At 44.7% G+C, this 27,159-nt stretch overlaps 1 protein-coding gene across 4 annotated transcripts in view; it reads right to left on the bottom strand.

The window, feature by feature from the left end:
* Nucleotides 1–1,382: 1,382 nt before the first annotated feature.
* The window catches only part of CCDC180 (coiled-coil domain containing 180), an 88,556-nt gene continuing 62,779 nt past the window's right edge, over nt 1,383–27,159 (bottom strand). For 2 of the 4 annotated variants that reach the window (XM_060199125.1, XM_060199126.1), the window contains 13 exons: nt 25,077–25,190; nt 24,051–24,226; nt 23,707–23,762; nt 23,522–23,627; nt 21,702–21,779; nt 16,448–16,514; nt 14,865–15,006; nt 12,221–12,381; nt 11,130–11,267; nt 10,257–10,368; nt 6,377–6,482; nt 2,587–2,722; nt 1,383–1,553 (listed from right to left, as the gene is read on the bottom strand). In XM_060199125.1, the coding sequence (XP_060055108.1) occupies nt 1,401–1,553; nt 2,587–2,722; nt 6,377–6,482; nt 10,257–10,368; nt 11,130–11,267; nt 12,221–12,381; nt 14,865–15,006; nt 16,448–16,514; nt 21,702–21,779; nt 23,522–23,627; nt 23,707–23,762; nt 24,051–24,226; nt 25,077–25,190 (1,545 nt within the window). In that variant the 3' untranslated portion in view covers nt 1,383–1,400. Of the gene's footprint in view, nt 1,554–2,586; nt 2,723–6,376; nt 6,483–10,256; nt 10,369–11,129; nt 11,268–12,220; nt 12,382–14,864; nt 15,007–16,447; nt 16,515–21,700; nt 21,780–23,483; nt 23,628–23,706; nt 23,763–24,050; nt 24,227–25,076; nt 25,191–27,159 lie in introns of those variants that run through there. The other 2 variants (XM_060199128.1, XM_060199127.1) reach the window with 2 other exon arrangements.

Consider the following 27,159-nt stretch of genomic DNA (forward strand, 5'->3'; position numbering starts at 1 on the left):
ACCCCCTTGTCTTGGCACTTGTTTCTTGGTGTCATCTCCAAAAACAAAGAACTCGCCCCTCGAAGTCTTTGTCTGCTTTGGGGGAGCCCTGAACTCTGCTTGGGTTCTGTACTGCTGGTGTGACTTCAACTAACTCATTCCTCCTGGTTGAGCATCCAGACCTGTCCAATGAAGGCAAGGCTGTCTCCTCAGGTCATTAACGGAGACAAAGCATGTGGAAATGCAGACTGATGTGAAGTCAGGATGCAAACCATGGATAGGAAACAGAATTTCATGACATCAAGAAGGGAACTCAGATAGCCTGTGCAAATGATGCCAAAAGCTACTGACAGATGACTAGACCACTGGATGGAAGAGGAGGAAATCAGTAAGGGGAACAGTAGCATGGAGGCTGCCAAAGAGATGGACTGAGTCTTACAGGGTCAAAGTTGAGGAGGCCTGGATGTTTGCTAGAACACTGGAATTTGGTCAGGCGGAATGCCAGAGATAACCTATTAACACTAGGTCAAGTCTTTACTGGTTCTAGGGACCAGTTAATGGTCATAATTATAACTCACATTTTGTTAGCTGTAAAATAGACTCTGTCTTCATAAGTTTTAGTTATTTCCTTTGCCAAGCTGAAGCATGAACCATTACCTTTGAGTCACTGATCTATATTTTAAGTGATTCATTCTTCTTATTCATATTCCCTGCTAATTATATGGGACTTCCCCTTTTTCCTCTGTCTTCTTCATTGGAAGTGATGTCTTTTTTTTTTTTTTTTTTAAGATAGAGACAGCCAAAAATTGAGAGGGAAGGGGGCGAGCAGGAGAGAGACAGAGAGATACCTGCAATACTGCTTCAACACTCATGAAGGTTTCCCCTACCAGGTTGGAGTCCAGGGGCTCAAACCTGGGTCCTTATGTCCTGTAACATGTTCACTCAACCAGGTGCACCACCACCTGACCGCTGGAAGTGATATTTTATAAGCAGGGACTACACCATGTCCTGGTCATTGAAGCTATAATGCCAGGCACAGAGAAAGTTTGTGTAGGTGGGTAAGGTGTGTGTGTGTGGGGATGGACGGATGGATGGATGGATAAGTGGATGGATGGATAAGTGGATGGATGGATGAGTGGATGGAGAGATGAGAGAATGGAGGGATGAGTGGATGGATGGATGAGTGGATGGAGGGATGGATGAGTGGGTGGATGGATGAGTGGATGGATGGATGGATGAGTGGATGGAGGGATAGATGGATGAGTGGATGGAGGGATGGATGGATGAGTAGATGGAAGGAGGGATGAATGGATGGATGGAGAGTGTGGATATATGGATGGGGAGTGGGTGGATGACTACATGAATGGGTGGGTGGTGAGATGGATGAATGAATAGAGAAAGGGTTCATATAAAATGGGCCTTTATTTGGACATGCTGTTAGAATTAGAGTACAAGTTCTGGATGATGTGCACAGAGTTCTTCCAGCTGTCCTTCCAGCGCTGAGCTTCCTTCACCTGCAAAGTGTTTTCATCCCGAATCTTGTTCAACTCCTCCTCCAGTACTGCTAGATATTTCTAGGAATGAGGCAACAGAAGGGGGCCACATGAGGAGGGAGTCTTGGGCTCTGCGCTACAAGAATGCTGTCACCTGCCAGCTGCTAGCCCTTCACCGGCTCCAGGCCCTGGTAAGAGCTCTACAAACCAGTTCCTTTGTAATGTGCCCATGGCTGATCACTCAGGCCTAGCTATTGTCTTTATTTTATAGATGGAGAAACTGAGGCACAGAGGCTTGCCTGGTATCATCCAATAGGTAGAGGCTGAGCAGGAACTAGGACAGACCCCCCCCTCCAGCTCTGCATTCCTTCTATCCCAACAGTCCTCCTGCACTGTGGCCTCCCTGGAGTGCCGGGTCTCAGCTTCCTCAGGTAGTCCTCACTGAATTCTTCACGAAAGACCGCCATTTCTGTATGCGGTTTGGCATGGTGGCTGGGGGAGGACAGGCCCTAGGACTTGGCGTTTTCTCAGTACCAAGGTCAGTCTACCTCTGGGCAGTATCAGGTTTCTCTCTGGTACCTGGACCCAAGATCCATGCACCTTCAGAGTCCAGAGGCCCCCACAAGTGGCACCTTAGGCAGGCCTGGGGTGGGGAGGTCCAGTAGGCACTGGTTTCAAACCCTGGCTATTCTGCTCTGCAGTGGCAATAAGGGAGACACACTTCTTTAGGCCTCTGGGTGCTCACTCGTAGCACGAGGCAACAATTTTTCCTGCTCCCCGGGGTTGTCAGGAGACTCAAGGACATGTGTCACATTCAGACCAGAAACTGCAGCAGGGAGTCAGACTCCACTGCCTGAGTCTCTGATGTCTCTGTCCTCTTGTTGTTACTCAACTGCACCTCCAAAAAAAGTGTCTTCCTCCACTCCCTAGTGTGAGTGGCTTGTCCCGGAACTGGGCTTCCCCAGTGCTAGGTCTCACACAGTGAGAATCACACTCACTGTTTTCGGAGTGTGTCCAGCGTAGCCAAGCCCATCTGTCAGAGCACTCCATGACAGACAGAATGCCAGGGATGGCCCCTCCACCTCTCCCCGCCCCTCCCCTCGCCTCCATTTACCAGGTAGACAGCGTCTCGGGCTTCCACAGCTGCCAGGTGGCCCAGGGTTGTCTTGGTGGTGGTGATGGATGCCGTTTTCCGGAAGAGGATCTTGGTTTGGATGGTGAGCTCAGTTGGTTTGATTCCTGGCCACTTCCTACAAGTAGACATGCATGTAAAAGATGTGTGGGCAGGCCTGCTTTGTCCTGTGCCATGATTCCGGTTTGAGCCCAGCCAAAACCTCACTGAAGACAACTTTGGTGCTGTGTGTGGTATCTTGCCTTCTCTTCCTCCATCTCTGTCTTTGTTTGTTTGTTTGTTTTTTATCTTTATTTATTGGATAGAGATAGAAATCTAGAGGGGGGGAGAGATAGAAAGGAAGAAAGACAGAGAGACACCAGCAACATTGCTTCACTATTTGCAAAGCTTTCCCCATGCAGGTGGGGGCTGGGGGCTTGAACCTGGGTCCTTGTGCACTGTGACATGTGCATCCAACCAGGTGCACCACCACCTGGCCCCTCTGTCTTTTTTTTCTTAAGAGGTTGGATCAGAGTTCTGAAGTCCTGGTGACAACAAAAATAAAGTCCGGTGGACTCGCTTTCACCATCACAATGCACCTCCAATATGAAGTTGGGATGAGAAAGTGAGGTTTTGGTTTTTTTTAATTAAATCACTTTGTTAGGGAGAGGAGTTAAAGGCTTATAGTACAGTCACTGACACATGGAAACAATCTCTCATTTTCCCACAGTAGGTGTCTACAAAACATTCTCACCCCCCAAATTAAGTCTTTTTCCACCATCTTGCACCAAGACCCCAAATATTTATATTTTTTTCACAAAATTATCATGCATTAAATGTCTCATTGAGGGCTGGTAAAATAGCTGTTCTGCTGTATGTGAACCAGGTTCAAGCCCAGTTCCGACCACATTGGAGGAAGCTTCGGTGCTGTGATCTCCTTCACTCACTCTCTTTCTCTGCTTCTATCTAAAATAACAGCATAAAAAATACAAATAAGATAAATGTCTTTAGCCTGGGAGGTGGCTCAGCAGGAAGAGTGCAGCCCCTGCGTATGTGAAGTTCCATCCCTGGCACCACATGTGACAGACTGTGGCTCCGATCTCTCACTCCTCTCTAGCCATAAAAGAAATAAATATTGTTTTTAAATAAGTGTCTTCATTGAAAGAAGAGCCCGACTGGGCATTTAACATGATGCAACTTCATATTTTCATCCATTTTGGATCCAAGGGCAGAGTCAGTCTAGGGGTCTGTCTGGGGCAGGGGGCAGCTCACACCTCAAGCTACTTCCCTCTGGTGGGTTTCCATGTCCTCATCCAGCCGGGTGGCAGTCACCACTTGCTCCTGGCCACTTTGCCTACTTTTCTGTGAGAGGCACAGTTAGGAACTTAGCTGGGTTAGAAAAAAATGATCATCTTTCTTCTTCTTCTTCTTCCAGAGTTTCACTCTCAGGGCACAGGGGACAAGGACTTGAGTGCCCTGGTCACACGTGGTGGTACCTGCTGTGGCCCCAGGACCACCAGCCACCTCATACCATGACAGAACCTCCCTTTCCTTTTTATAATATTTTTATATTTTTAAATTTTATTGACTATTGGACAGAGACAGAGAGAAATTGAGCGAGGTGGGGGAGAGAGAGAGAGAGAGAGAGAGAGGAAGAGAGAGAGACACCTGCAGCCCTGCTTCACCACTTGGGAAGCTTTCCTTCTGCAGGTGGAGACCAGGGGCTTGAACCTGCATCCTTGAAGACTGTAAAGTGTGCGCTTAGCCAGGTGTGCCACCTCCTGGCCCCCAGCCCTCCCTTATGCCTCCTATCTGTAGGTTCTTATCGCTTGTGAACTAGTTGCCAGGAGTGTTCCAAGTACTCCCTCACTTAACTTTCTCTTCAAAATACTCCATAAAAGCCCAAGTGGTAACAGAATGGTGACAGCACTGGGTTTATAAGCATGAAGTCCTGAATTCACTCCCTGGCGTCACATGTACCAGAATGATGCTCTGGTTCTCTCCCTTCTCTCTCAGAAAGACATAAATCTTTAGAAATATCATTTGATGGAGTTCTGGTGGTGGGAATTGTACCATTATTATTATTATTATTATTATTATTATTATTCGCCTCCAGGGTTATTGCTGGGGCTCAGTGCCTGCACCACAAATCCACTGCTCCTGGAGGCTGTTTTTCCCCTTTTTTTGTTGCCCTTGTTGTTTTATTGTTTTTGTGGTTATCATTATTGCTATTGATGTTTTTGTTGTTGAATAGGACAGAGAGAAATGGAGAGAGGACAGGAAGACAGAGAGGGGGAGAGAAAGAAAGACAGACACCTGCAGACCTGCATCACTGTCTGTGAAGTGACCCCCCCTGCAGATGGGGAGTTGGTGGCTCAAACTGGGATCCTTAGGCCCATCCTTGCACTTTGTGCCATGTGCACTTAACCCACTGTGCTACCGCCCGACCCCTCTTATCTTTTTTTTAAAAATTTATTTCTTTATTGGGGAATTAATGTTTTACATTCAACAGTAAATACAATAGTTTGTACATGCATAACATTCCCCAGTTTCCCATTTAACAATACAACCCCCACTATGTCATTTATCATCCTTCATGGACCTGTATTCTCCCCACCCACCCACCCCAGAGTCTTTTACTTTGGTGCGATACACCAATTACATTTCAGGTTCTACTTGTGTTTTAGTTTCTGATCTTGTTTTTCAACTTCTGCCTGAGAGTGAGATCATCCCATATTCATCTTTCTGTTTCTGACTTATTTCACATAACATGAATTTTTCAAGGTCCATCCAAGATCGACTGAAAACGGTGAAGTCACCATTTTTTACAGCTGAGTAGTATTCCATTGTGTATATAGATCACAACTTGCTCAGCCACTCATCTGTTGTTGGACACCTGGGATCTTATGGTCTTGTCAATATTTCCATTTTATAGATAAAAATTTAAAAAATTAAAAATATATATGTCATTTGATACAAAATACCATGTAAGGCAGGCTGATAACCCACAATAGAATCTGTTAAGCTTGTGCATGGTCTATCACTCATAGTTCTAACAGAGAGACAAACTTGTCTCCACAGGGGAAAATAAATAGTCACATGTATCAAATGCTTCAAGGTGGCCCCATGCAAACCATCCCCTACTCCCATCCTGCAGGGGGCAGACACAACGAATGTGTCAACCATCCAAGGATGTGCTGAGAGAAAGAACCAAGGTCTTGTTTTTGGCTTAAAAAAATTATCTTTTATTTATTGGACAGAGACAGCCAGAAATTGAGAGGCAGGGGGAGGTAGGAAGGAGGAGAGAAAGAGAGAGAATCCTGCAGCCGTGCTTCACCTCTTGTGAAGCTTCCCCCCTGCAGGTAGAGACCGGGGCTTGAACCTGGGTGCTTGCACATTGTAACATATGTGCTCAACCAGGTGCTCCACCACCCGACACAGAAACAAGGTCTTGTTACCTGCAACCACGGCCCGCCTCCCCCACAACCACTCATAAAAGCCAGGGGATGAGGTTCATTGCCTCCAGCCCTCTCTTGGGGGAGTGAAAACCTTTCTTCTACCATTCCTCTCCTTGCCTCTCTTTCTTGAGACACCCTATCAATACCCTATCAGAGCCCATGCCACAGATGAGGACATGAGGTCTAGAACATAGACTGAAAAGCCTTTCCAAGGTCACCAGGTCTGTCAGATTCCAGAGCCTGTGTCCCTAAGCTGCCCACCCAACACCCCTGCCCCACCAGCAAATGCAGCCACACATATTGTTCTGCTAGTTCTCGTCCCATTCTGCTCTTACCTACTTCCACGTTCAATCAGGGGCTTCTCACTCTCTTCCTCCAGGGAGAGCCCATTGAGTTTCCTTCGTATGAGGATCGATGTTTTCTGCTTGGGACGTTCCACCTCTGGCAAACAAAGGATACAGCTATGGCTTCACCCACAAGCTGAGATCAGAGGGGCTTTCCCTGACCTCACCTCTAGAGACTCCAGGGCTTAGGCCCACCCCCCACCAGAAAGGCTCACTCCCCACCTCCCTACTCAGTGTCTCCAGGGGAAGGCAATGCACCCTCTCACAGAGAAAGTGAGTACAGGGGAGAGGCAAGAGGCATTGGTGAAGGACACAAGGTGTGTCTGGGCACTACTTCTGGTTCTGAGGTCCCAAGCATGAGTTGCTGACCTCACTGTTTCCATCTAAGTCCCCAGCTGTGCTTGTAGAAGCTTCTTTGACACTAACTCAAATGGCTTCTGAACTAAGAGTTACCCACATGCAAGGGTGGTCCTCACTGTCCACTCCTTGACCCGCTCTTCAGTGTGCTTTTCTGACTGGGTTTGTCTGTGAGGGGAGAGTGATCAGGCAGGACCTGCCCTCCTTGCACCCTGGTCTGCTGTGGATGTCTGGGGCCAGGTTGCTTCATTCACAGCCTGTCAGAGCCTCCTTGGGCCTGGTGTGGAGGGTCTTTCCAACTTGGAAGCTCCTTTGAGGTACTGAACTGTCTTCCCTGCCAGTTTCTCTATGTCCCTGCCTCTGGCCTCAGATCCAGTGTTTCTGCAGACCTTAAGGTTCACAGTGAATGGAGAGATTTCCAGTAATGGAAGATGACCAATATTTCAAAATACATATCTTTTTTTTTAAATGCAACCCCAGGGAATGAATAAAGAAGCCTGCAAATGCAGAATACTGCTAAGTAGCCCACTTGCCCCATTTTTTCAATTCTTTATTTTCGATAAAGAAAAGGAAAATTAGGTAGAGAAAGGAGTGAGATCACAGCACTCTTCCACTCTCCATGGTGCTCCCATGTGGTGCTAAGGCTTGACCCCTAGGGCTTCACGTACAGCAAGGTGTGTGCTCTACTGGGTGAGTTATCTCCTGACCTACCATTTACATATTCTCCCAGAAAGTCCACTTCTAGGACTCTGTCAGTCCAGAATACAGATACTGAAAGCAGATGCTGTGGTCTGGGAGGCGACACAGAAGCAACAGTGATGGCCTCACAAGCATTCGGTCCTGAGCTCAGTTCCGATCACTGTATGTGTCAGAGTGATGCTCTGGTTCTCTCTCTTGTAAGTAAGTAAATAAGTAAGTACATAAACAAATAGGTTTTTTTTATAAAATAGTACACACAGTCATGAGGAATTTTAGCAGGCAGTGACAGAGGGTTCTTCAGATGACTTGGACCCATCTGTAGTTCCCTAGGTGTCTCTGTGGTGCTTGGGCATCTGAATGTTGGTTATCACTAATCATAAAGATCTTTGACAGGTTGTTGGTGAAAACTTAAAATTAAAAAATTGTAAAAAAGACATTTATTTATTTGAAAGATAGCTTAGTCAACAATTTGTTCTGCTTTATATCTTAACTCTTTTTCAGCCACCAGGTGCTACCATGATGCCAAACAGACTTCACTGGGCAGAAGACTCCATCCACCATGTGTCCTGGAGCCCTACTTCCCCAGAGCCCTGCCCCACTAAAGATATATATATATATATGGAGAGAGGGGGGGGGGCCCGGGAGTATGGATTGACTTGTTAATGCCCATATTCAGTGGGTAAGAAATTACAGAAGCCAGACTGTCCAACTTCTGCAGCCCATGATGATCCTGGGTCCATACTCCTGGAGGAATAAAGAATAGGGAAGCTATCAAGGGAGGGGATTGGATATGAAGTTTTGGTGGTGGGAATTGTGTGGAACTGTACCCCTCTTAGCTTAGAATCTTGTCAATATTTCCATTTTATAAATAAAAAATTTTAAATAAATAGTAAAAAAAGAAAGAGAGAGGGAGAGAGAACCAGAACCAGAACCAGAACCAGGACTATGCTCCGCTGTGGTATAAAGTGGTGCCAGGGATTGAACCTGTAACTCCTGGGTTGGTACTCTAACAGGCTGAGCTATCCACCTGGCCTGAAAAATGGTATTTTAGCAACATTTATACGCCTATTTTCCGTCACTGGGAAATCGAAACATTTACTGGCCATATGAATGCTCTTACTGGGTTGTTGAGGAAGTTATGATGTATTTTTCTATGCTAAAGTGCATCGTGACTCTTCCAACCCAATGTTTTGAATGACACACATTTATCCTTTATTTCTTTTCTTTCTTCTTCCTTTTGTTTTTTCTTTCTTTTTAAATAGTATTTAACCTGTTAGAGCTCTCTGCACCACAGGGATATTAGACCTGTTTCTGACCTGCAAATTGCTTGAAACATCTTTCCATCTTGTGGTGTCTTTCCATCTCTCAGCATCTCTCTTTTTATTTTGGCCACAGAGAAGCACCAGACATTTCCTTTATGCCCTCTGGCTCTCCTAAAGTTATTTCTATTTCAAGAATATAAAAACCATTTACTATTAGTGCTGGCAGGGTGGCTCAGTGGTAGAGCACATGTTTTGCATTTATGAGAACTTGGGTTTGATCCCTAGCACTGAAGAGAATGGAATATTATTCTAATAGCGCTCTCTCTTATTTTCTTTTTAAAAATTTACTTTACTTATTCTTTAATTTAAATTAAATTTATTTATCTATTTGTTTTAATTTTTGCCTCCAGGGTTATTGCTGGGGCTTGGTGCCTGCAGTATGAACCTACTGCTCCTAGTGACCATTTTTTCCATTTTTTTCCTTCCTATTTATTTGAGAGGACAGAGAGAAATTAAGAAGGGAAGAGAAAGACAGACAGACACCTGCAGACCTGCTTCACTCATGAAACGTTCCTTCTGCGGGTGGTGAGCAGGGACTCAAACCCAAGTCCTTGCACGCGGTGCTAAGTGTACCTGACCAGCTATGCCACCACCCGGCCCCCTACTCTCTTTTCTATAACAAGATAAAATTAAAAAATTAGGGGAGTCGGGTGGTAGCGCAGTGGGTTAAGCGCAGGTGGTGCAAAGCACAAGGACCGGCATAAGGATCCCGGTTCGAGCCCCCGGCTCCCCACCTGCAGGGGAGTCGCTTCACAGGCGGTGAAGCAGGTCTGCAGGTGTCTGTCTTTCTCTCCCCCTCTCTGTCTTCTCCTCCTCTCTTCAATTCTCTCTGTCCTATCCAACAACGACAATATTAACAACAACAACAATATAATTACAACAATAAAAGAACAAGGGCAACAAAAGGAAATAAACAAATATTTTTTAAAAATTAAAAAATTAGAAATAATGCAAACATGATTATGAAAGTTTCATCTTTTTTCTATATAACCTTTTTGACATATTTGGGATTTGCCTTTTCTTTTTTTTAAATTTTTCTACTTATTTTCTCCTTTGTTGCCCTTGTTTTATTGTTGTAGTTATCATTGTTGTTGATGTCGTCATTGTTGGATAGGACAGAGAGATGGAGAGAGGAGGGGAAGACAGAGAGGGGGAGAGAAAGACAGACACCTGTAGACTGCTTCACCACTTTTGAAGCGACTCCCCTGTAGGTGGGGAGCCAGGGGCCTGAGCCGGGGGCCCGAACCGGGATCCTCACACGGGTCCTTGCACTTTGCGCCACGTGTGCTTAACTCACTGAGCTATTGCCTGACTCCCTGGGATTTGCCTTTTCAATTAAAAGAAAATACTTTCAATGAAAGCAAGCAGAAAGGCCCATTAGCCCTCTCCAGAGAGACTCTGTCTTCACTCTGGAGGCGTTAGAAGAGAGCAGGCCATCACTGTAGCCCCACCAACAGCTTAGGCAGAGGGCACCAGCTAGTAGCCTCACTTACTTGCAACCTGGATGTCATCAATGGTGACCACTTCATCCAACTGCAGCAGAAACTTCTCAGTGAATGTGGCCAAGCTGGCTATGAAAAACTTGCTGTACTTCTTAGTGAATTCCTTCAGGGAATATTAGGCATTCAGTACTACAGGGAGAGGAAGTTTCCTCTAGACAAACGTGGAGGGGAATGTGAGAAGCCAGAGGGTGAGACGGACCACGGCCATATATTAAGTGTGTCCAGGTTACCTGGTACCTGGTCTTCACCCAGGAGACTGCTCACTTGGCTTGAATAGAGGAAGTGATTCAGAAATAGCCAAGGGGCTGGGTAGTGGCACAACTGTTTGAGTGCACATGTGACAATGCACAAGGACATGGTTTAAGCCCCTGGTCCCCACCTGCAGGGGGAAAAAATCTTTGCAAGTAGTGAAGCAGTGTTGCAGGTGTCCCTCTGTCTGTCTCCCTCTTTTTCACCCCCTCCCCTCTCAATTTCTGGCTGTCTCTATGCAAAAAAATTAAGATAATTTTTAAAATATTAATTTAAAAAACCCTACATTTAAAAGTAGAAGAAATAGCCAAGAGATGTACACAGACAATTCACCAAAGAGGACATAAAATGAGATGTGGGTCTTGAGAAAAAATTTCTCATAAGCAATTTTATAATACATTAACTCAAAAAAAAATTTTTTAAAAAGTACAAGTACAGCAACCAATAATGATTATCTTCCCCTATAAACCCTGCCTGCTCTCATGCCCTACTTTGGCCAGAGCACCAGCAAAGGGTTGTGGTGAGTGCTGTTGCTAGGTTGTCAGTTGGGGTAATCACTATGGAGGGCAGTACCACTCTTTGCATGAAGGCTTGAGAGCTGATGCCATTACTAACCTCCAGTTTCTCCTTCAGCTCTGTAATGGCTTCATCCAGGTCTTCCTGCCTTTTCTCTTCCACTTGACAAAGATCCTCCATCTCTTGGGAATGTGTGGGATGTCCAAGATTTGGATGAAGTTTCTGGGAATTTTCGTCCTTCAATTCAAGAAGCTAACAATCAGTGTTGATTCTGACCCAGCTGTGGGGTCAGGACCAACTGGTCTCTGGCCTCTGCCAGTTGTGGTCACGGCTAGAATCATGGATGGGCAGAGAAGTGGCAGAGGAGGAGGGGGCCATGGCTGGAGCTGACTCCAAGGGGTAGGGAGAGGTTGAGCTGAACATCTGCCCAGTACAATCAGGACTTTAGTTCAATAAAATCAAGACCCCAAATCTTCATCTGCAATATTCCAGCCTTTAGGTTCATGATTAGTTAACAATTTGTTCTGCATTATATCTTAACTCTTTTTTAGCCACCAGGTTCCAGATGATACCATGATGCCAATCCGACTTCCTTGGACAGAGGATCCCACCATGTGTCTCCAAGGAGCCCCACTCCCTAGATCCCTGCCCCACTAGGGAAAGAGAGAGACAGGCTGGGAGTATGGATCGATCTGTCAACACCCATGTTCAGCGGAGAAGCAATTACAGAAGCCAGACCTTCTACCTTCTGCACCCCACAATGATCCTGGGTCCATGCTCCCAGAGGATAAAGAATAGGGAGGGGATTGGATATGGAGCTCTGGGGGTGGGTATTGTGTGGAAATGTACCCCTCTTATCTTGTAGTCTTGTCAATATTTCCATTTTATAAATAAAAAAATAAATGAAAAGTAAAATCAAGAAAAAAAAATCAAGAGCATCCACATTTCACTGCCCCAAGAATCAAGTAGAAAGTCATTGTGGACCTCTACAACACAGAACCCAGAGACTGCGCCCACACAGAATGCCTCTGCTGAGAAGCTGTTGACTCACTTCTCATTTTTCCAGTGCCTCATTTTCATCCAACAATCCCAATTTTTGGTCATCTCCTTCCCAAATCAGTTCTGCCTATGCTTGGCTCCTATTTCTGAACTCTTTAGGGTTCTGGAGAGATTGGACCTGGGCCACTGACCTTCCATTTTTCTGTCTGTGTCTGATATTCCAAGAACTGTTCATGGATCTCCTTGGTGGAGGCACAAAACCTTTTCCAGTGGTGCTCCTTGAAATTCTCCATCACCAGCCAACACACTTGGGGCAGCAATTCTTCAAATCTCCTCATCTGGGCCCGTAATTCTGTAGGAATTTGAGGGGGAGTTGAGGTGGGGGGCGGGTCAAGGGACAGGACAGAGCAGAGTCAAGCTGATGAAGTGATTTCTTCAACAAAAACCCCAAGCAACTTCCCAAAGAGAAAGACTTGGTTTACAATTTGGTGATTCCTGTTGCATCAAAAGGGGTGCTGTGATCAAACCAGTATAGAACATTCTGGGTTAAACAAGCTCAAAGGACTTCTGTACTTTACAGTATTCTGGTATATGTGCTGCCGAGGATTGAACTCTTGACCTCAGGCATGGTGTCCTATAGTATACTTCTGAGCCACCTCTCCAGCCACAAAGTGTACATTTAAAATACTTTTTCTGTTTGCTTTGCCACCGGGGTTCAGAGTCTGCACAATGAATTCATCACTTCTGGCAGCCATTTTTCCTTTTCTTTTTAAAAATTTGATAGGAAAGATAGAATTTGCGAGGAAGGGAAGAGGAGATGGGGGAGGGGAGAGAGAGAGAGAGAGAGAGAGAGAGAGAGGCAGACTTTCAGACTTGTTTCGCAGCTCGTGAAGTTTCCCCCTGCAGGTGGGAAGTGGGGGCTCACACCGGGTCCCTGTGCATGGTAACGTGTGCATTCACCCAGCCATGCCACAGGGCCCTCCTAATACATTGTGTCTTTCAGCAAGTTCTGTGCCATTCATTAACGTCTCAGACACTGCCTTGACTCTTCTCTCCCAGGGCCTCTCCCTCTGAACCTCCAAACTATGTCAGGCCTACTCCTCTCATCCATACCTTTTCATCTTTTTTCCTCTTTCCCATATTTTCATCTGTCTTTCTGTGTTGCATTTTGAATACTTTCTTTGAACCTGCCTTCTAGTTCACTGATTTTTACCTCTATGTGAATACTCTGGTAATAAAGTCATTCATAATTTAAAAATTTTCAATTATTTATTTTTCTAGTAGAGAATTTCTATCTGGTTCTCTTTCATATATCTTGGTCATTTTAATGCCCCCTGTGTTCCTAATTTCCTCTTTTCTTTCTTTTTTTTTTTGCCTCCAGGGTTATTGCTGGGGCTCAGTGCCTGTACCACGAATCCACTGCTCCTGGAAACCACTTTTTTCCCCCCTTTTGTTGCTCTTGTTGTAGCCTTGTTGTGGTTATTGTTGTTGTTATTGATGTCATTGTTGGATAGGACAGAGAGAAATGGAGAGAGGAGGGGAAGACAGAGAGGAGGAGAGAAAGATAGACACCTGCAGACCTGCTTCACCACCTGTGAAGTGACTCCCCTGTAGTTGGGGAGCTGGGGGCTCAAACCAGGGTCCTTAGGCCAGTCCTTGCAATTTGCGCCACATGCGCCTAACCCACTGTGCTACCCCCCACACCCTTTTATTCCTCTTTTATTTAATTCTAATAAACACATTGTTTTATATCCTGTGTATGATACATTCACTGGGTGAAGCTTTTACTGATTTTATTCACCTGCCTTGAGTATAAGGTGCCAAGGTTCCCCATGTCCGGTCTTTCTTTCTTTCTTACTTTCTTCCTTTTATGGTAAGCTACTATTTTGGACATTTTATTTGTGGAAATCCTTATAGGCATAAGCTGAAGGTGGATTTTTCTTATTCTTCTTTGTATTGTCAGAGTCTGGATGCAATCTGCTCCCAAGCCATTTTTTCATTCAGATAGATAGAAAAATAGAGAGAAGAGCCCCAGAGATTTCACCAATGCCATAGGACCTTACATACAGTGCCAGGGCTTGAAACTGAGCTGTATTCATGGCAAGGCAGGCATCCTACCCAGTAAAGTATCTCTCTGGCCCAAAAATTGGTTTTTCTTGAGAGGACTTACAGTACCTCTTCTAAACAAACACATGGGCATACTGAATTCAAGACCATTTTAAGCTTAGCAATTAGAAGACTTTTGAAGGATCCATAAAAGCAAAGTTGGCTTCAGGCCTCTTTCAGTGTGAATTCGGGTTTAAAGCCACACAGCACACAGGAAGTCCTGGGTTTGAGCCCCCAGTGCCATATGGGAGAACCTTGGCACCTGGCAGAAGCTCTATGGATGGTAAAGAAGTTGCTTCCTCTCTCTATCTGCCATACACTCTATCTGAAATAATACAAAGGGAAAATCAACCTAGGAGGGGTTGAATCAATTATACAAGAGGTGCCATAAAAACAATAAAACAAGTCAATAAAACAAGAACCAAATGATGGCGAGTGTGTAGTGCTGGGTTCTCACACTAAAGCTTTCCCTCATCTTTACTCAGCACCAAATTTTAATAGCACAGTCTTCTTGTTACTGAATGGAATTGGAAGCCTGGTTTCTGCTTTAATCACCTTACTTCACAGCTGAAGCCCTGAGTACTCCCCGTTTTTTCCCTTTGTCTCATTTCCCTCCAGACTTCCCAGCTTAGATGGCCTGGAATTTTGCTGGAGCTTTTCCTGCGTGACCTCCAAGCTTGGCTTAACCAATGGCTCTGTGCCACACTCTCAATTTGCCTGCCTACCTACCTATCAGGCAGGAGTTGTGGTACTCATCTGTCTCACTCAGGTACTCCAGCAACTTTTTGCCAATGTTCTCTGCACACTGATCAAAGGTTTCATACATGCAGTCGGGCCTGGTGACCGAGCGTTTCTCTTTGCGGTAATACTCCTGCAAGAGAGGGGGGATGGTATATGGATGAGAACCTTCACCATGGAATTCTGACTCAGGTTCTGAGCAGCCCTTACTCACTCATGACTCTCTCAGCCTTTTGTCTTATTGCCTGCTGGCCTGGGATGCTCTTCCTAGCTATCTTTTTCTTTTAAAAAAATTTTTAAATTTTATTTATAAAATGGAAACATTGAACTAAACCATAGAATAAGAGGAGTACAACTCCAAACAATTCCCACCACCAGATCTCTGTATCCCATTCTCTCCCCTGACAGCTTTCTTATTCTTTAACCCTCTGGGAGTATGGACCCAATGTCATTGTGGGATGCAGAAGGTTGAAGGTCTGACTTCTGTAATTGCTTCCCCACTGAACTTAAAAAAAAAATTATTATCTTTATTTATTGGATAGAGACATCTGGAAATCAAGATGGAAGGGGGTGACAGAGATGCAGAGAGACAGACACCTGCAACACTGCTTCACCACTTGCAAAGCTTTGCCTGGGCTTGAACCCAGGTCCTTGCACATTGTAACATGCACACTCAACCAAATGTGCCACTACTCGGCCTCCATAGCTATCTTTCCATCTCACCATGGCCAGTATACTAGGGTTAACTGAGACATGAGTGGGTGGGTGACAACATTCTATTAATTCCTTTAAGACCAATGGGAAAAGCTCATTTCAGTGACCAAGTTGAAGGTTTCTATGAATCATGAAATTGGCTTCTAAGCTGTGGGCCACAGATAATGATGTCAGAGTTCTTGCTCTGGAGACTCACAGTCCAGGGGGAAGGCAGGCAGGAAAAGCAGACACTGTGGGGGCCAGGTGGTGATGCCCCTGGTTAAGCACACACATTATAATGCACAAGGACCCAGGTTTAAGCCCCTGGTCCCCACCTACAGGAGGAAAGCTTTGTGAGTGGTGAAGTAGGGCTGCAGGTGTGTCTCTGTCTCTCTCCCTCTTTGTCTCTCCACTCCCTTCTTGATTTCTAATGGTCTCTGTCAAATAAAGATTTAAAAATTTTTTAAATAAGCAGACACTGTGTGTGGAACATGTTGGGAATGAGATGCAAGGTGGCCCTTTGGTGGCCCCTTGCCACAGCCACACTGTGTCCTTGTGGTGCTGCTGAGTCTGTTACCCTCCCACAGGCCACTGGCCACTCAGGGAAAGAGTCAGGACTTGTTCTTGGCACAATGCCTGGTATAGAATTCAGGAAATGTTTGGTGGCTAAGTAAATAGAAACATGAATGTATGTGGTCTAGTTTCTAAATAGAAAAACAAAACAAAAACACCACCACATAGGTTGACAGAAATGAGGTGGCTGAAGGAAGAAATTCCTTTTCTCAGTTTATCCACAAGGCATTATCATCAGTAGAATGCAGAAGGTAAGGCAGCTGGGGACTGCAGTCAGTGGTTGTAGTCCTGTAGGTAGCAACCCTCACCTCTATGACATTCAGAAGATGTTCATTGCTGTCCCAGAGGAGGGTCAAGATGATTCCTTTAAAGTCCCTGCAATGTAAAAGACAGACCCTTGAGGGGCCGTGTCTAATCACAGCAAACATAACTGGGATAGAGATCTGAAACTCTGACTAGAATGTCATATTGAGAATGCACAGAATCAGAAGTTTTAAAGAATCAGAAGTTTTAAAGAACTAAGATGGACTCTATGGAGCCAATGCTTACAAAGACTTCTTGGAAAAAACAGCCTGATACTTAATTAACAGGTAAGTAAGGAAAGATATTTTCTGACAGGCCAGGAGTTATAGGAAGAGAGGGTTTCACTGCTGGTTAAATCTGGCTTGATTTCCAAGCCTCAGGAGGATTTATTTATTTATTACTACCAGGGTTATCACTAGGTCTCACTGCTTGCACAACAAATCCACCACTTTTGGAAACCGCTTCCCCCCCTTTTTTCTATTCTTTCTTTATTTCATAGGCCAGAGAGAAATTGAGAGGGGAAGAGGATATACAGAGGGAGAGAGAAAGAGAGACACTTATAGACCTGCTTCAGTCCTTGTGAAGCTTCCCCCCTGCATGTGGAGAGCAGGGGCTCAAACCTGGATCCTTGTGCATGGTAATTCATGCACTCAACCAGGTAACCCACAGCCTGGCCCCCTCAAGAAGTTTTTAAAAGTCTAATCTGAAATGGGGAAACAACAGATGAGATTGTGAAAGAAGACAAAAACTACCTTAAGGTAATTAGCTAAAAATTGAAATAGCTGAGTTAAGAACCTAACTAGCTGAATGAGCTAATAAGATAATTGGTCTTGGGGAAAAATAACTGAACTAAGGAATGGAGCTGAAGGAAGTGGGAGCAGAACTACTAAGGCAGAAAACAGAATTAGCAAGGCTGAGGATGAATTACAGAAAACTAAGAAAGAACTAAAAAAGAGATTAAGAGACATTGAAAACAACATGAGACAAGTAGGATGACCTCAAAAGAAGTAATAAATGCATTGTTGGTTTGTCAGAGGAAGAAAGAGGAAAGAGAAGAAAGCATACTAGATGAGATAATAATAAAAAACTTCTCCACACTAACCAACAGAAAGTACAGAAAGATTCAAGAAATCCAGACAAACAGAACTGACTCAGGTCTGCATACACCAAGACTCATCATAGTTAAAATGGCAAGGAGTAAGGATAAAGAAAAGGATTCTGAATACTTCAAGAGAAAAAAAAGAGCCACATACAAAGGACTATCAGCAGATTTCTCCATGCAAACTCTAAATGCTAGAAGAGAATGGCAAGATAAATAAAATAATAACAATAAGTAAATAAAAAGTAACACACACACATACATATCAAGAGTTCAATGGGAAAGGTTTTCAGCCAAGAATACTCTATCCTTGACATACAGACTAGATAGAGGGATATAAAACTTCTCAGATAAGCAACAGTTGAAGGATTTAAGTATCACCAAATCTGCTCTACAAGAAATTATAAAATGGTTTTTATAGACAATAACATCTCCAAAACATGTCATGCATTAGAACACTCAAGATAAGTTTAGCATAATGGTGCTGACATATATTAAATCTATAATATCAATAAATGGCAATGGTTTGAACTCACCCATTAAAAAAACACAGAGTAGGGAGATGGATCAGAAAACACAACCCAACCATATGTTGTCTGCAGGAATCCTATCTCACTTCACAGGAAAAATGAACTCAAAGTAAAAGGATGAAGAACTATCATAAAAGCTAATGCACCACAGAAAAGGGCAGAAACAGCTATTGTCATATCTGACACATAGACTTTAAAGTCAATAAAGTAATAAAAGATAGGGATGGACATTATATAATGCTCAGAGGATCATTCAACCAAGAGGACTTAACAATTACTAATATTTATGCACCCAATGAGGGTTCTTCAAAATATGTCAAACATCTACTGAAAGAGCTATGAAAATACACTGATAGCCACACAGTAATAGCAGGAAAATTAGATACTTCACTCTCTCAAATAGATAATCTAGACAGAGAATTAACAAAGATACAAGAGAATTAAATGAAGAGACAGATAGAAGGAATACTCCCTTCCACCTTCTATGAAGCCAGTGTCATCCTCACACCACAGGTAGAGACACAATAACAACAAAAGAAAACTACAGACCATAATCTCTACTGAATATAGATGCCAAAGTATTGAACAAAATTCTAGCCCACAGGATACAATATATTTAAAAGACTGTACATCACGATCAAGTGAGACTTACCACAGGGATGCAAGGCTGGTTCAATATATGTAAATCAATAAATATGATCCACCACATCATTAAAAGAAAAACTAAGAACCACAGGGTTATCTCAATAAATGCAGAGAAAGCCATTAACAAAACCCAACATCCCTTCATGATCAAATCACTACAAAAATAAATAAATAAATAAATAAATAAATAGATGGAAAATTCCTAAATCTAGTGGAGTCCATATACAACGAATATCATACTCAATGGTGAGAAACTACAGAAATACTAAAAGTAGAATTAAGAACTTGTTAAGATAAATAAATAAATAAATGTGAGAGACGGAAAGATCCAGTTCAGTTCACAAGAGGAAGGTTGCAAAACTTCAAAGACAACAAACAGAACTAGAATCCACTACCTCATAAGATTTGTCCACTAAAACATAGAATTTCTGTCACTCTTCTTTATTTATAAAAGAAGTCTAGTCTTCTTAGACTTGGCCTTGCTATTTAGATAAGTGCAACAAGAATGATGATTTGCTATGAGAAATCTTTTTAAGTTGGTGCTGCTGGAACTTTTCATAAGAATCTCAGATTAGACTATTTTTTTTTCAGGAATTAATACTTTATTTGGGAAATCTAAAACATACTCATAGAGATAGATGACTCACCTGAGCTCTTTTACAGATTTTATAAGGCCCAAAGAGTTTTCTCTTTTACTTATTTATTTTGGTTTAATACCTCCCTATCACAGTAGCTAAGCAGGACATCTCTCTCTCCCTTCTCTTGACAAACTGAGAACTTTCACTAGAATCTATATATGAACAGATTAATGAATATGTTGGTGAATCTTGGACAAAATATGGAATGGGCTATTTCCACTTTCATTTGTTTGCACTCTGATAGGAGTATTTTCTCTACATGTTTGTTTGTTATCAACTTTCTTTCTTTCTTTGTGTGTGGTCTCCCAAAGTCCCTCCTCACCTCTTTTAAAATTTTTTTTATATTTATTTATTTATTTTCCCTTTTGTTGCCCTTGTTGTTTTTCATTGTAATTGTAGTTATTACTGTTATTGATGTCATCATTGTTGGATAGGACAGAGAGAAATAGAGAGGAGGGGAAGACAGAGAGGGGGAGAGAAAGACACCTGCAGACCTGTTTCACCGCCTGTGAAGCTACTCTCCTGCAGGTGGGGAGCCGGGGGCTCGAACCGGAATCCTTATGCCAGTCCTTGCACTTTGCGCCACGTGTGCTTAACCCTCTGTGCTACCGCCTGACTCCCCCCTCCTCACCTCTTATCCTATCTTAGTTCTAAAGGTTTTCTTAGCAATGTTGTGTGTGTGTTTTCAATTTTTGAAGATATTTTCCTTTGATTTTATTTACTATCATTTTCTTGACCATTTTATTCGCATCTAAACCCAGAGGGTTTTAGGTTTTATTTGCCAGAATGTTCACTCTTCCCATATTCTGCAAGGGAAGTCTATGGGTCAAACTTGGGGTCATGGTGGCTCCTTTCTATGGCTCTAGGAGGAAGGTCCCCTCTCTAGCCACTGTGCAGAGGGGAAGACTGATGCTTGGGGACAAGTCATTTAGCCAGAGTCCCAATATGGGGGTAAAACACAGGGTAAGTCCAATTCTCTTTTCTAACAAAACATTGTGCTATGCCAGGAAGTCTCTCATTTTCAGAAAGTTAATATGTCTAATATTTTTCTTTGACTATTTTTTAATCACTAAAAACCTCTAGTACATTCATGTCAAGAATACTACCCATACTATTCAGTTACATAGAGGAATAAACTATTGATACTTCTGGCAATTTGGATGAATCTCAGAAGCATTATACTGAGTGTCAAAAGTCACTGTAAAAAGCTCATATATTTTAGGAGAGTATTTATGTAAATATAAATATAAAAAATATATGTATGGTCTGGACTTCATGCCTGCCTCATTCCACCACTCTCGGCGGAACCCTGTTTTCCTCCTTTTAATTCAAATATAGGCTAAAATGGGGTAAAGGGAAAAATTTAATCAAACGGACTTCAATCAAATCTTAATTCAGGTAGAGACAGAGAGGGAGAGAGAAATAGAGAGAAGGAGTGATACCACAGCACCACTCCACCATCCATGAAGCTTCTTGGCTACTGTGCATGGTGCTTCTGTGCATTGCTGAGGACTTGAACCTGGGTCCTCAGACATGCTAAAATGTTTGCTGTACTGGGTGAGCTATCTCCTGGCTCTTATGCAACACTGCTGAAGTAGTGAAAAGTTAAGGATGGAAACAGATCAGTGGTTGATTAGAGCTAGGAATGGTGGAGAGGTGGAGGGGGCATGTAGAAAGGAGTAGCAGAAGGGAGATCCTGGTGGAATAGGAGTCATGTTTGACTATGTGGAGCTTTCTGATTTATTCACATGTGAATTTTTTTTTTTTTTGAGTCTCCTGTTATGGCAGTCACTTTTCTTTGAATCATTTACAAAACACCACCGATAAGACTCTTGGAGCAAAAAATAATGATGAAGGTGTGTGTGTGGGGTGGGGGCTGATGAAGAGAGGGTGCCGCTATCAACTTTGCCTTCTGCATGCTTTCAATTTTCTGAGGTTGAAATTGTGCTTGCTTGCTTGCTTTAAATGTGGTCATACTAAGCAACATAGGGTTTGCCTTAATTAAAAGACAAATTAGGACAATTCAAACAAAGGGAAAAAGGGGGTGGGGGAGGGACAGACATTAGAAAATTTACAAAAATTCCACTCTCCAAACAAAGGGGGTATGCTGCCCTCCCACTGGCCAGCTTGGACAATGTGGAATTGTTGTGAATATGTCTCTGACAAAGTGAGCTGAAATGAACTGAAACCAACTCCTCTGTCCCCACACTGACCCCTCCTTCTTCCCTTTGTGGGGCCCCACTCCACCCTCCATCCCCCTCCCTCATCGGAGTCAGTTTCAAATTCCTTCCTGGTAGAGAGAAGAGGGTGAAATAGAGCAAAGGAGAAGCCACTGCTGCTTACTTACTCGGAGGGAGCAGGCGGCCTCTCCCCGAGCACCTGGTACTTTTTGTCCATCCTATTGGGCTTGCTGTACCGCGTCAAACTGTGGATCAAAAAGGGGTCAGTTCTCTGGAGCTTGGGGATGGAGTCTGCCAGAAGCATCACTCGGTGTGAGATGGCCCTCTGGGGCACCCTGATTTCCAAGTCAGGGGCTGGGTCCTGTGAGGTGCCTCCCCGCCCCCCCAACAGCTCTGAAGACAGCCTTATGGTGGGGTTGGAAACCTATATCGATAAATACAGCCCCACCCATACCCCCCACACTGCTGATGAGGAGTAAGGGGCAGAGGTGCTGTGACTCAGAAATTTGCTTGACTGCCCCATGTTCTAGCCGCTGCACCCCCAACCCCCAAACCAGGCCAAACCCAGAAATCTGTATCTTGATTCACTGTGCTCAGGTCCCAAAGAAAAACAGGTTGAATCTTACATTTGGGTGCCAACTTTTCAAATAAAAATATGCACAGCTAAATTTGAATTTCATAGGAGCAACGGGTAACTTTTATTGTACATTCAAACAATATTTGAGATAGACTTACACTAGATCTATTAAGTGCTAGCTATCTAAAATTCAAATTTAAGTGGGCATCCTGAATTTTGATCTGGGACTCCTAGGAAGATGGGTTTTTATTTTGTATCTGCTGAGTGGCTGCACGTACAACTGGATACTGGCCATCTTGCATGTGATTAAATCACCCTGACCTGTAACCTATAGCAGCCTGCCCAGGAAGCCATCCCCTTGCCTGCAATAAGGAAGTCGGGAAGCTAGTCTGCTGCATACCAGACTTGCACAAAGTCAGATTGTTCTTCTAACAACAACCCAGAAAGTAAAATAAACCCTTACTGGTGGACCACAAATGGATAGACTCAATCACTGAAGCCTCCCCTCTATTTTGCCTCTGCCTGCTTCCGACTCAGGACAAAGTGCAGAAAGTCTAACATGTACTCCTTGCCCTGCAGTAGCTGAGTGGCCTCCTGCTCCCCCATCTAGCAAGTCCTGGCTGCTGAGTCCCTTGCTGGAGCAAGCTCTATGCCAACAGGCTCTGCTGCTTTCACTCACTGGTTTGTATCTAATTCCACAGCACAGATGGCATCACGTTCCAAAGTTCTCCCAGAGGTATGCAAAACAGGAATTTCTGCTTCCTTCCTCAAAGCCAGGGATCTGTCCCACAAAGTCAACCCAATTGCATGGCTTCTGCAGAATGGGTGTCAGGGGTCAGCTGGGACCTGTGCTCACGGAGCCATGAGTCTAATTAGATGTCGCGTGGTGAGCTGAGCTCACGACCAGGGTTCAGAGAACTGGGGTTCCTCTTGCAGCTCTGTGCTGTCACCCCAGGAAAGGCAGTGCCCATCTCTTCCTTCTGCCAGAGAGGGTATGGGGGGTGAGCTGGACTCAGACACTCCTGGAAAACCATTGATCTTACAAACAGGCTTTCCATGAGTCGGGCTACTCAGCAGGAATGGGCTCACTTCTGATTATGTTCAGTGTCCGAGTCGGGCCCTCACCAGGTGCCTTTCTGCATCAGAGCTATAAACTGTGAGCAGGGGCACTTGTGTGGTAAAGCAACAGGGCAGTCTGCACTTACAGACATGGGCTGGGGGTGTAGGAAGGGGTGGCCCTGTGTATAACAACTTGATTTTTGTTTTTCATTTTTACCAGGGCACTGCTCGGGTGGTGCGGGGGATTGAACCTGGGACTTCGGAGACTCAGGCATGAGATTCTCTTTGCATAACCATTATGCTGTCTCCTTACCCCAGAAATGGGGATGCTGGGCAGCCTGGTAGCCCTACCTCCCTACTGAGGCGGTACTGATAGTAGACAAGGCCTTCTTCACACTGTGGTTCCGGGGTCGCTTCAAGCCTTTGGGTGATGAATGTCCAGGATGAGAGCATAGCCCTTGAAGTTAAACAAAGGAAGTATCACCAATTTTCCCGCCGCCAGGGCCCTGAGCCCCACCACTCCCATTTGCCTCTACCTGTCTGGGATCGATCTTTGTCACACTGATGAGTTGGGCCTTTCAGGGTGTGAGGTCTGTAATCAAAGGAAAGGACTTAACTATTTCCCCAATGACCATAAGCACATTTCAGGCCAGGCAATGGCCACCAACCCATGCAGCCCACAGCCCCACTGAGTTCTGTCTTATCACAAACTTCACTCTAGAGAAGAAAACCAAGCCTCTGAGAGAAGCGTCTTGCTCAAGATCAGAGGCTGTCAGGGCTGGGTTCACATGGACACCCAGCGTGTGTGACCCCACAGCCCATCTCAGAAGACTCTGTAGGTCACAGTGATGGCCCCACTGTGGAGGCCAGGGTCACTCACTGCAGAATCTTCTTGACCACCTCCAGGGCTGGATCTTCAATCATAGGCTTCCCCATACGGCTTGGCTGGGCAAAGGACTCGGCATTGACTGTGTTGATGTATGCATCTTCTTCAAGGACTTCTGAAGACACTAGGATATCACTCTCTATCTCTGTGTCAGTCAAGAGGTTGCTGTCCTGTGGGTCAGAGATTAGGGCCTGCACATGTGGGGCCTGATGCCACAGAGACAGGCAGGACTCATGCCACCTTACCCAAGTGTTCTGGTCCTCACCTGCAGGCGGAAAGCTTCCCAAATGGCATAGCAGGTCTGCAGGTGTTTCTCTGCCTCTTAACCTCTCTATCTCCCTTTTCCTCTCATTTCCTGGCTGTCTCTATCCAATAAGCAAATAAAAAATAATAACAACAAAAGCAAAAAAAAAAAAAAAAACAGAGTGCAGATTCATGGGGAGGTAGCCAGGAGACCCTGACAACAGATGTGATAAGGCTTAGGAAGAAGTTATGTTTTAGAAGGCTCAGAGAAATGAAGGAGATTTTAGGGGGTAGATGTTGTTAGGTCCAGCTAAGGGATCTGAATTTTCCCCCTGAAGGCAGGAGAATGACCAGTGACCCAACCAGACTGGCCATTTCCAACATTAGGTCTAGCTGTAGCTCATGGACTGGATCTGCAGGGAACTGAGACTGTCAGAACAGCCGGGTGGGCAAGAGATAGGGGCAGGGAGTTTGGGTGAGGCATCAGGGTCAGGGAGGAAGACAGAGGCTGAGTGGTAAAGCTCACCTGGGAGCTGATGGCAGCAGGGGCCAAGGGTCCTGATGGGAATGAGTTAGAGGTCTCCAAAGAAACCAGTGCGGGGAAGTGGCCCATCCGGGATCTGAACCCACATCTGACTCCATAGTCCCTGGCCTTTCCAGAGCAGTCCAGTAGGCCTGATTGAAAGCTCCTGTTCCCTAAGGCCCCGCTGAGCCTTCTGGTCTCCAGTCTCCCAGCAGCTCTCTCACCCTCCCTCGCCACCCTAAGCCACTGCTTACTGCAAAGACAACTTGAGTCACTGTGGTCACCATGCAGTTGAGGTACTGAATCCTCTGGTTTAGCTTTTCTTTCCACGTTCGGACAAAGCCAAGGAGGTCCTCTGAAGTCACCATCTAGTGAGAGCAAGCCACAGGATGCAGTGTGTGGGCAGGCAGAACAATTCCAGCCCAGCTACTGCAGTGGGGGGCTGTCCCTTGGTGCCAAGGAGAGAGCACAGAAGACTCTGGGGGTGAGGAGTCACTGGGGCTGCTCTACACAGGGACAGCAGACCCTTTACTGAAGGGACTGTGGGAGTTCCAGTCTTTCTTTGTCTTATTTCATTGGGACAAATGATTGACATGTGCTAGGATGTAGTGTGTTCCCGAGGATCTCCTCTAGCTCAAACACTACGCAGTTTTGGCCCAAGATAACTGATACTGGTACAGTGTGTAGGAAGTAGTGGCCCTTAGGTCGCCCAAGATGGCAAAGGTGTGGAGGGAAGAAATGATCATGGCTTTTCTGATGATTTCTACAAGGGGCAATGACAGCCCTCCACCATGGGCCTCAGTCCATGCCCCCCAGGTGCTCAGGGGAGCATCAGTGAGGATGTGAGTCTACAGTGGAAATGTCCTCGCTAGAACCTCGTCCAGGCCACTATTATCTTTGCCTCAGTTTGTTTGTTTTGTTTTTAATCTTTATTAGATAGAGACAGCCAGAAGTTGAGAGGGAAGGGGGAGACAAGAGAGGGAGGGAGAGAGACACATGCAGCCCTGCTTCACCACTCATGAAACTTTCCCCATGCAGGTATGCAGGTGGAGATAGGGGCTTGAACATGGGTCCCTGTGCATTGCTTTTGGTTGTTGTTGTTATTTTGCCTCCAGGGTTATTGCTAGGGCTCGGTGAATATGAATCCACTGCTCCTGGAGGACATTTATCCCATTTTGTTGCCCTTGTTGTTATTATTGTCATTGTTGCCACTGCTGTTATTGCTGTTGGACAAGACAGGGAGAAATTGAGAGAGGAGGGAAAGATAGAGAAACAGACAGATAGACACCTGCAGACCTGCTTCACTGCTCATGAAGCTATCCTCCCTGCAGGTGACAAACCAGGGGCTTGAACCAGGATCCTTATGCCAGTCTTTGTGCTTAGCACCATGTGCACTTAACCCTCTGTTCTACTGCCTGGCCCCTGTCCTTGTACACTGTAACATGTGCGCTCAACCAGGTGCACCCCCATCTTAAGCCTCCACTTAAGCTTTTTTTTTTAAAGTTATTTATTTATTTATTTATTTCCTTTTGTTGCCCTTGTGTTTTATTGTTATAGTTATTGATGATGTTTTGGATAGGACAGAGAGAAATGGAGAGAGAAGGGGAAGATAGAGGGGGAGAGAAAGACAGACACCTGCAGACCTACTTCACCGCTTGTGAAGCGACTCTCCTGCAGGTAGGGAGCCAGGGGCTTGAACTAGGATCCTTATGCCGGTGCCACATGTGCTTAACCTGCTGTGCTACCGCCTGACTCCCCCACTTAAGCTTTTTTTATTGCTGCAACCTGGGGCCTTCATATGGCAAAGCAATGCACAGTACACATTTCTGTGGGCCCTCAGACTCTACTATAAATTACTCCAGTTACACTGGTTTTTCATAAAGTGCTAGGGACTTCAGATCTACTATCTACTTTAGTCCTCACAAAATAATGTATGAGTTTCAGAGACATTAAAAAAAAAAAAAGCACACCACTAAGGACTGAATTTCAATTTTTCTCTAGTTTAGATCCTAAAACCCCACCCCACCTCAACCCCTCATTGGGCTACATCCTCCTTTTGAGTTGTGACACTGGCGTAGGCTCTTTTAGGCACTGTCATGCTCAGAAAACAGAAACATTCTCCCCCCCCAACACACACACATTCTAAACATTTAAAAAAATTTTAAATTATCTTTATTTACTGGATAGAGACAGCCAGAAATCAAGAGGGCACGGAGACAGACAGGGAGGGAGAGAGACACCTGCAGCACTGCTTCAACACTCGCAAAGCTTTCCTGCTGCCGGTGGGGACCAGGGGCTTGTACCTGAGTCCTTGTGCATTGTAACAGGTGTGCCACC

The sequence above is a fragment of the Erinaceus europaeus genome, chromosome 10 (genome assembly GCF_950295315.1).
Source record: "Erinaceus europaeus chromosome 10, mEriEur2.1, whole genome shotgun sequence".
NCBI classification, from domain to species: domain Eukaryota; kingdom Metazoa; phylum Chordata; class Mammalia; order Eulipotyphla; family Erinaceidae; genus Erinaceus; species Erinaceus europaeus.